The sequence below is a fragment of the Echiichthys vipera genome (genome assembly GCF_963691815.1).
Source record: "Echiichthys vipera genome assembly, chromosome: 7".
Taxonomy (NCBI): domain Eukaryota; kingdom Metazoa; phylum Chordata; class Actinopteri; order Perciformes; family Trachinidae; genus Echiichthys; species Echiichthys vipera.
In genome coordinates, this window is record NC_139832.1 from 15,082,465 (window position 1) to 15,092,487 (window position 10,023).

General features: G+C 39.6%; 1 protein-coding gene across 1 annotated transcript; it reads left to right on the top strand.

Annotated features, from left to right (window-relative positions):
* The first annotated feature begins 6,059 nt into the window (after positions 1-6,059).
* Positions 6,060-9,679, top strand: lmo2 (LIM domain only 2 (rhombotin-like 1)). Its single transcript, XM_083917518.1, has 3 exons — positions 6,060-6,532; positions 7,567-7,782; positions 8,723-9,679. The coding sequence occupies exons 1-3, from the start codon at positions 6,492-6,494 to the stop codon at positions 8,943-8,945; spliced, it is 480 nt and encodes a 159-aa protein (XP_083773644.1). The 5' UTR covers positions 6,060-6,491; the 3' UTR covers positions 8,946-9,679.
* The last annotated feature ends 344 nt before the right edge of the window (positions 9,680-10,023 follow it).

The window sequence follows — 10,023 nt, forward strand, 5'->3', positions numbered from 1 at the left end:
AGATTAAACTATTCTATTTTAAAGCTTATTTGAAGCTGTTTTCTCATTGTTTTTATAGAAATACTAAATGCTATTGTCTAAACTGTTTTTGACTCTTGCATTAATTCATTCCAGAAAAGTAACAGATTGATGAACAACACTATTGTTATTCATCAGGAAAATTACTGAACATGTTTTGCCCTGTGATGCTATCTGTTCCTGCTGAAGAAATGTATTAATGTAATATAAATTAAATTGACCATTGAAAGATTATTAATGGAAAGGTGCTAAGGTGCAAAGTTTTGAGTCCCCACAACAGCAGAAAAAATAAGAGCCCCATCTGTAAAGCATAGTGCATATTTTAGTCTATGGTCCTAACGATAGATTATTGTAAACAATTTGTACGTTACACTTACAGCAGAGCAGTGAGAGCAGTGTGTATATGTTGAGTTACAGGCCTGACATAGTTTTAGTCCTAAACTTAGGACTCATGCAGAGAGTTGGCAAGTAATGTAGATATGAGCTTGGATTTCTTTTGCATCGACTATTCAAGAACATGGAGGTTAGTTCTAACAACATGCTTTAGAAATGCTGATGTACAGTAGTACCTACTCTGTTTAGAACATATCAAACAAATACCAATCTGCATCGCATGCGTCTCTCCTGCCTTGGCTCCAAGTTAACACAGTTTTCATATAAGACTTTTAAATTTAAAGGTGCAATTTCAGTTTCCCATACTGATAATTAATTAAATAATTACATCATGTATTGAGCTGTGCAAGCACTTTAGTCAATGGAAAGTCTCAGATATATGCGTGAACAAAACTGGTTCCAGAAAGCATGCCAATGCTGCTATCTTTAGGGTCACTTTACACCAGTAGGTGGCAGTGAAGTTCGTATGATAAACAACAAAACACAGAGGGAAACTAAAGCTGGAGAGAAGGTTCATTGTATGTGCATCCCATGATTGTGACTCTACAGTATATAGACCCACTATTCATTTTCAATAAGTTGATTTACAAACTTACTATACTATACTATTATATAAAAAAGACACACACACACACACACACACACACACACACACACACACACACACACACACACACACACACACACACACACACACACACACACACACACACACACACACACACACACAAAGCAAGTGAATATTTATGTGATTATCTACCTTATCCAATATCTTTGGGACCACTAGAATTCCCATTTGAGCAAATACTTTCCATCACTGTTTAAAGGGGAGCAAACAAACCACAAGAATGTGAAATCAGCTTTCTTTTGTTTTGCCAAATACAGGAAGCAGTTAACATGGCTGCACAGCTTTTTGATTGCACTGTTCCACTGAAAGTGTTTTCTTTTAGGGATAATACTGATTATGGGAGGATCCCGTGGGTAACTGAAGCTCCATTTCAACGAGTGACTCATTTCCGCAGCCTGTTGTATTTCAATCAAACAACAACACTGAACACAGTCCACTGGCCATTTTCTAATAGAATTCCAGGGTGTTTCCTTGTCTGACCTTTACACTTTGACATTTACAACAGATCCCACAGTTCTCTAATACAAACCTATATGTTAACACCGAACAATAAAACATTTCCATCTTTGTCGACCTGTGACGGTTTAGGAGGACAGCTTTGAAACGGTGGCCTATTATCACTTCACTTCAGATTAGGCAGGAAGTGGTCGGCTTTGCTATTGCCGTTACAGAGTTTGCGCTATCAAAGTGTCAACAATATGTCAAGAGTCCCCTTATTTGAGGAAATGGGTCTGCAAACCGGTATCCAGATAGTCCATGATGTATGGATAACCATCTTTGTTCCCCTACTAATTAGGAGACCTATTTAAATCTCTAATGATTCAGCAAGATGGTGGACATTGGTTGTATGACCTGCAGCAGCCTTGCTATAGCTACTTTGCTATAAAGGAACTTGTAACTTGTCATACATTTGCAATATTTGCTGAATAATGCAAGAGATCTGTTTAATTAATATTTTTATTGTTTCCTTAGTGCTGACCCTCATTTTCCAGCTGCCCTAAAATTCCACACTGCTTTCAACTCCATAATGCCCTCAGTACCAGACAGGCAAAACAGGAAGCTGGACATGAGTGACACCACTTCCCAAAAGGTTGTCTACATTCTCAACTGTTTGCTCCTCAAATTCTGCCTCACACAGGAATAAAAGCGGGAAAAAGATTGCCTGTTCTGCCCATGACATAACATGAATGATTAAATACTTAAAACCATTCAAATTGAGACATGATGCTCGCACCTTCTTTCTGGTGACATGTAGGAAGCCTAACGCCAAAGATAAGGCTTTTACCGCCTCATGACAACAAGCTAGTTTTTATGGTGCGCTGTAAGCCGTTTTACTCTTATCATACTGAACCATCTGGAGTCGACCTGCCTATCTGGGAAGCCATGAGAGGGGTGTCATCATGCATGGGGGGGGGTGGGGTGGGGGTGTTTAGGAAGTGAATACAGTGTGCACCAACCCCCCACGAAAGCTTCATCTCTGCATGCCAGTTGCACATCCTCTGGGCTTTCTCAGTCGACTCCACAGGAAGTAGTGAATGACTTGGGTGTCACATCAGTGCTGACTTTCTCTTCTATTTTGTTTCTCGTCAGTCATAAATTTGTTCTCCAGCTTTGCAATTGTGCAACATGACATTTTTGAAAGGTTGAGACATCATGGTACCGATATGTAATTTCAATTAAGCTGTTTGTACCACAGACTATCAGTCCGGTGTTCATCATTACAAAGACTTTTGTGCAAACAAACACAAACCCACCAAACTGTATTTTATATCTCTCTTGAGATGCCAAGAATTCTAGAGATACAAAATATGCATAAGACGTTTCATGTAAATGAACAATGTTGAAAATGTTGTAAATGATGTAGTGTGACATATCTTAAAGGCAGTGTTGGAATAAGCATATACAGAGTACGCCATGTGATTAGATTGCTGCTAACTGCTCCTCCTCCACTGCGGTCCGAGAGAAACAGTGCAGCTTGTACATGTGGCAGAATCATCAATAAAGTTGGCTTTGACTTTAACTTTGGGGACATTGAAATTGAAACTTCATTATTGACCTTGGAAACAGCAGTTTACGAAAACTTTTCCCACCAGCAGCTAATTTGTAGCTTTCAGCTATATCGCACCATCTTCCTCAGCAGATTTAATTAAATACAGCTTGATGTTCACATTCCCATTTTTTCTTCTCGTCCATATTGTCTTAAAAGTTTAGAAAGATTACGTGATACGATCCAAAGCTTCATAACAGCTACGGAGTGGACCATGCAAGGCGATTGTCAAGAATTAACTTTACATCTCAATGTGCAAGCCAACATAGGCAAGAGTGTTAAGAGTGTTAATAATACAATCAACAAGATAGTCAAAAAGAATTGGGTATTTGGACACATTTCCATGGCAACTGGGCAAACTCTTTTGGCTGAGGAACATTGTGTGATATCACAGAAAGCTTCCGATCGGCTGCAGATTGGTGAGATAGTTTTATCAAATGCCTAAGGGAAGTTTAGGTTCAAATGTGTGTCATTTTTATTTAATACTAAGAAAGCCACCATAGCCCTTGCACCTTGCTGTTTTCAGTAGGCGAAAAACTTGAGTTTTACCTCCGTCAAGCTGCTCTGCCTTCTGTGAAGCTGGCACAACATGGTGCCAGGCTCACCTTGCTCCTGGGCCCTCTCGGCTTGGTATCTATCCAATGAGCCTACACAGTCCAAAACTGTCTATAGCCCATGGATACATTCAGCCTGAATTTAGAGTTTGCCTGCAATCTTCCTCTCTTGCATCTGGCCGAGAAGCTGACTGTGTCTGCTGGAGTTGAGGTGCTTTATCTCCCTGCCCCAGTCCAACTGCTGTCTGTGTCCCTCCCTCCTGCAGGCATCCCTGAGGCATTGGCAACAGATAAGAGGAAGAGCCCACAGCAACCAGTGGTTTGAAAAGGAAAGACTGCAAGGACACCAACTATGTAGAAATATCATCACATTTGTTTCTCACAGAGAAAGATCTTATTTCGGGGGATTTCATAGCATTAGTCTTTCTCTCCTCCAGTTTACAATAGTAGGCCTATTTTGTAGCCTAACCAAGAGCTCGTATAGAAGACAAACCCACAGAGGGGAAAAAATAGAAGAACCAAAACTGTGTATTCATCAACTTTCTACGTTGACATAATATCTGTATTTTGTTTTAAATTATTTCAACAGTGTTAAGCTATAAGTAAATACATTTAGTAAACTGTAAATATGAGTTACTTGTACTGAAAGTATTTCCCTTTTACTTACTTTCTCCCTCTACTCCACTACATCTCAGAGTGAAATATTGTACTTTTTACTTCATTACGTTAATCTGAAAGCTGAAGTAACATATAAAAGATTTTACATACAAAACATAGAAGCAGTCTGTAATTGTTATAACTTCAACAAGAACCTCTAATAAACACAGCATAATAATAATAATTAGTAACTGTGCATAATGAGTACTTTCAGTTTTGATATTGATACTTATTATATCTGGTTCTGTATGAAAGGTATACTATACAGGCTCTTTACAAACAACCCTCTTAATTGTACAATCTATTGCATCACACTGTGATATGATTTGTACTTTGTTTTTTTCTCTACATCTGCTGCTCATTTTATTTCAATAAACATTTAAACAAAGGCTTTTCAAATTACTTCTCTTAATCTTCAGTTAGGTTTACTTAAGGTTCCCTAATGTGGACTACATGTCAAGTTAACAGAGCACTTGGCCTCTTCATTATTGTAGTATTTTACTTGTACAATGCCTTTTACTCATGAATACTCCTTCCACCAGTGGGTTAGTAAAAGTCCTGCATTAAAAATTCTACTTGAGAGTAAAAGTAGGTATTACCAGCAAAAGGTAGGCCCTGCTTAAAGTATCAAAAGTACAACCTATCATTTACAGAATGGCCTATCAGAATGTTAAATTATGGAGCCCGCACGGTGGAAAGATGATTTCTCTTTAATCTTTTGTGCACACAAGTTATTATCATGTGCAACAACAAAAAAAAAAAGAGACTTGAGGGACTTTCCTGAGTTTGGTGAGGGACATGTTTCAATGGGTGACCCTTTGTAAATCCCAACAAAGCTTTGCACAACTCCGGCCTGTACAGGTCCAATCAGCCACATGAACTGTGCATTCATGCAGCACCTCTAATCTATGATTATACGTCATATTTTAAAAGGTAATGTGTTTTGTGCGTAAAATCAAAGTAACACATAAGGCCAACTATTAAATAATAAGCACAACATTTCGCTCTGAAATGTAGAGTAGAACTATAAAGTAGCAAAGTACAATATGTTACCTCAAAAAGAGGTACAGTGGGCTATTTGAGTAAATGGAGTTACTGTTAATGACTTGACAGTGACATGTATTAACGCGAGTTGTTCTATTAATGGCAAGTAAATTATGTATTAACAACGCTCTAACATCTCTCCTTAATTGCATGTATAGGTCCTGTCTGTGCATGTGTGTGTATTTCGGGCCTGTGTGTGTAACATGATTAATAATAAGAGTGAACAAAATCTATTTCCCCGTTGCGGGATAAATAAAGTAATTCTTCTTCTTCTTAACCACCAATAAAGATATTAGTTGCATTTATAATCAAATCTTTATTGAAAAGCGGTAGCCCAAGAACTTCCAATACATGCTCTCCATCCCTGTTTTCATTACAGGGAAGTTACCGAGAAAATGCACGAGGCTTGTACTAATTATATCATGCAACTCTTTATCTTTCGTGCCATCGGCGCTTGAGTGAAGCAAAGCGTATAATGAACTCATTAGTCTCAGTCACGACCTGAAAGCCCCCGGCCTGGCTCACGGAGCAGGCTGAGCAGTGTTTAGCTGTCGCTTTAAGACCCATTTCCCCCCATTGTCAAACAGTCGTGAGCAGGAAGAGGGAAACGAAAGCAGAGACGGAGTGAGCGGGGCCCGACTTATTTAAACACGATGCTGCTGCTGCTGCCGCACAATAACGGTGACCGTGCGGAGGAGAGGGGCGCGTCTGTAACCGGCTCAGATAAAAAAGCAAAACAACCGCACAAACGCACGGACACGGGGATCCGCGCAACTGACCTTTTTAACGGATTGATGTCGTTTTAATTCACAGCACGGGCAGTCAGCGAAGTGGCTGCGGGATTATCAAATACAGGCTACTTGAGAGAGAGAGATGGAAGTGTCACCGTGGGTTGTTGCCTCAGGAAATGATGACAGTGTCCTCCGTAATCGCTTAGCTGCTTAGAGCGAAATTATCTTGCGTCGCGGCCATTTCAGGATTCAAATGCCTGATCAATTTAACACACGAGAAGCTTAAATCCACGTCTCGGAGGTTACAGGAGCAGGTGCGGCGCGTCTTGGCTCCAGTTTGCCCGCAGGCAGCTTCACAGGTAGCCGGTGAGCAGGCTGTGGACCCTAATCTGGATCCGACTGGACATCAGACCTTAGACATGTCATCCGCTATAGAGAGGAAGACACTGGAGGCAAATGAGTAAGTAGCCTAGCTTGGGTACAAACTGACAATAATATTTCTGATATGTTAAAAAACAAAGACCTTCAAGGACGGATCATCATTGTGACAGCCAAAATCTCACGTGCAGTAACTGCAGATTGGTTATAGCATGAGGTCTGGAGCCTCCTGCTGAGCGTTCATGTGTAAAAATAAGCTCTCTCAAGAAAAAGTTTCTTAGAACAAGTGTCCTAAAGGCATAAGGTATCTAAATCTGCAGGCTGATAGTCCAAAATGATTTAACAGTTGGTTTGATATTGTTTTAGGCATAACGGCCCACTGTGTATAAGAGCAGCTGCCCGCTAGTGGGTCAGTAATTACAAACATTTACAGCATTCAGACATTATTCAAACCCACAGAACCTTTTTTTTTAAATTCTAGTGGAATAATCTAATCCAAAATGTCTCAGGCTTAGAGATAATGATGCACAGTGCATGTAGAATATTTACATTTGATTCAATTCAATTCAATCTTATTTATAGTGCCAAATCATAACAAAAGTTATCTCAGGACACTTTACAGAGTAGGTAAAGACCACACTCTATGACTTATTTATGATGAACATAGACCCAACAATTCCCCCGTAGAGTACGGTGGCAACGAAAACCTTCCCTATAACAGGCAGGAACGTCAGACAGACCCAGCTCTGTGGAGGACTTGATGACTGATGTAGCCACAAAAACATGAGGGGGTCTTGGGTTTGACTTTGGAACAAGCCGGTATATAATATAGAGGCTATGAATAAGATGATTGTAAGAACTTTGAAGCTTTCTGATGGGAAAAAAAGAAGAAAACTGAAAAAGCATTTTCTTTTTACTATAATATCAAATGGCTCCCCCAGGTGGACAGCATGGAAGTGCAAGTGCAAAAGTAACTCAGGGCTACAGATTAAAAAAACAAATGGCCCCACCCCCCACCCACCAGATAACATAGTAATAAAATTAACTGAGTAATTGAGAAAACAATAATTTGCTAAAATATTTGATCTTCTAATAAGTTATCTTTCTTGTCTATAGGGAGCCAGTGGATGAGGTCCTCCAGATGCCACCGTCTCTCCTGACATGCGGTGGGTGTCAGCAGAGCATCGGTGACAGATTCTTCCTAAAAGCCATCGAGCAGTACTGGCACGAGGACTGCCTGAGCTGTGACCTTTGTGGCTGTCGACTCGGGGAGGTGGGCCGCCGACTCTACTACAAGCTGGGAAGAAAACTATGTCGGAGAGACTACCTAAGGTTCGTTCGATGGTGTAATGTGGTAACATTATGAGGATTTAATCAAGCAGTTTGTTATTTACAGTATGGCAAGACCAACAAGTATGGCTATTAATCAAAGTGTGCTATAGGTTATTCCTCTGTGCCATAGACATCCATTGTTGTCCAAAAAAATACAAAAAAATATTGAAAAGATCACAATGTTGCACTGGGTAACATCCTTCTTCAGGACCACACGTTCTTAGACAAAATGTGTTAACCTGCAGCAGGACATAGAGAGAACATGTAAAAACGATATTCATCAAGACCTTTTTTAAAAATGTAGAGATGAGCTTTGGGCTGTGACACAGTTTCGAGAGACAGACTAAAACGTTGTTTTTGATCTTTTCAAGGGGTTTGTTGACATGAACAGAAATATTTAATATTAGCAGCCTTATCCTTTAAATAAGTGTTGGAAACACTCAAACTCTCACCACTTTATCAAGTGTTGGATAAGCTGTTTGACAGGTGCATTTTTATTCCTATATGAATGGACATGGGGAAACAGTGCAGAGGCAGATCAGTAGTGTAGATTCAACGTGTGCTAGTTTAGTTCATGTTTTTGAGTAAGGGACAAGCTGGATTACTAACCAGACAAAGTGGGAGACATTTCCACTTTTACAGAGTTTCAGCAGGTTTGGGAAGTTTGCAGAAAATTATACAGTTGTGCGCTATATATGAGTACAGTAAAGCCCAATATTGTAAGGCACTGTGCTTCAAAGTGTTTGGCACTTATTATTTGAATTAATATTGTGCCTACTTCATTTAATCTTTCTTGAACTTTGTTTAATCAGTTGATCACAGAGATCTTGAGGCCAGGTACTATAATTACGGTATATGGTCAGGGGGAGAATCCACAGAGGTTTCATGTATTCCATCTTCTTCTTCTCAGTATTACATTGACATTGTCTCATCCATTCAGGCTTTTTGGTCAGGACGGACTCTGTGCTTCCTGTGAGAAGAGGATTCGAGCATTTGAGATGACAATGCGTGTGCGAGACAAGGTGTACCATCTGGAGTGCTTCAAGTGTGCCGCCTGCCAGAAGCACTTCTGCGTGGGTGACCGCTACCTGCTCATCAACTCAGACATTGTGTGCGAGCAGGACATCTTTGAGTGGACCAAACTCAATAACAACATGGTTTAGAAGAATCTCTTGCTCAACATGAAGGAGCGTCACCCTGCCTTTTCCCTCTGGCTTTAAAGGGAAAGAACAATTGATAAACAGACTTTTTGCAGCTTGTGCAGGCTTTTATCATACATCTGATTTTCATATGGAATCATTTCAACACAAAAACAGGTGGTACATCCGTGCATTTCTCCTTGCTTGGAGACTAATGAAGACTGCACCTGCAATAACAGAAAGCTTTTCATTCTTAAATGCAAAAAGGAAAAGCCTAAATACTGGAAATACCTAAACATGCAATAATAGGCGTTTGTTATACACGCACTGGATTTTTAGAACTTAAGCAACGGACGAATACTAAATCTTTCTTGTTTCTTGTAGTCGAACACTGTTTCATCACCTTAGTCTGGTCTGAAGTGTTCAAAGAGAATTTCAGTAAGGTTTTATTTTATGGATCAGTAACTTACTGAGAATTTCCTGGGAAGAACTTAGTAATTTAATACTAATTATGGAGAAAATTGAAACTTTGTTCCAATCCAAGTTAATATTAATTCATTATTGGAAGCTTAATTCTCCATGTATGTTGACTTATATGCTTGCCTGTGGACAAATTTCACATTTGCATGATCAGCTAACTGCAGCTGCTGCACTGACACAGACACTGTTTCTACTGTTCCTATCCCTAGGAAATTAGCAAGAATGTATTACAGACCGGTAAAATGAAGCTTACCAGACTTTCATGTTGAAAATGGAATAAAAAGTTCATAATTGAAAAGTCCTTATTATCAGAACGATTGTACTGTATTGCCAGGTTGAACTGGTGGCGCCCTCTTGTGATTGAGGGATCCCATGCAATATTCACTGACTTTGAGGCTGTTTCCAGTGTCTTTTGTACTTGTTACACCTCTCTGGACATACAACCACAACTTTTTGGACATTAAATTTGAAATAAATTCCAACAGAAAGAAACACTGATAATCTTTGGTGCATGCTTCTTCCTATGAGTTACAGATAAACCTGAAAACCATACGTTTAAAGGAATAATTTAGACAGCCACACACAAGCTGAAGGCTTGTGAAGGCTTCTACATAGAAGGTTT

Coding starts and splice junctions, on each gene's coding strand:
- lmo2 (XM_083917518.1), top strand. CDS start 6,492: ATGTCATCCGCTATAGAGAGGAAGACACTGGAGGCAAATGA. Junction 6,533..7,566: donor AAGACACTGGAGGCAAATGA/GTAAGTAGCCTA, acceptor TCTTGTCTATAG/GGAGCCAGTGGATGAGGTCC. Junction 7,783..8,722: donor TGTCGGAGAGACTACCTAAG/GTTCGTTCGATG, acceptor TCATCCATTCAG/GCTTTTTGGTCAGGACGGAC.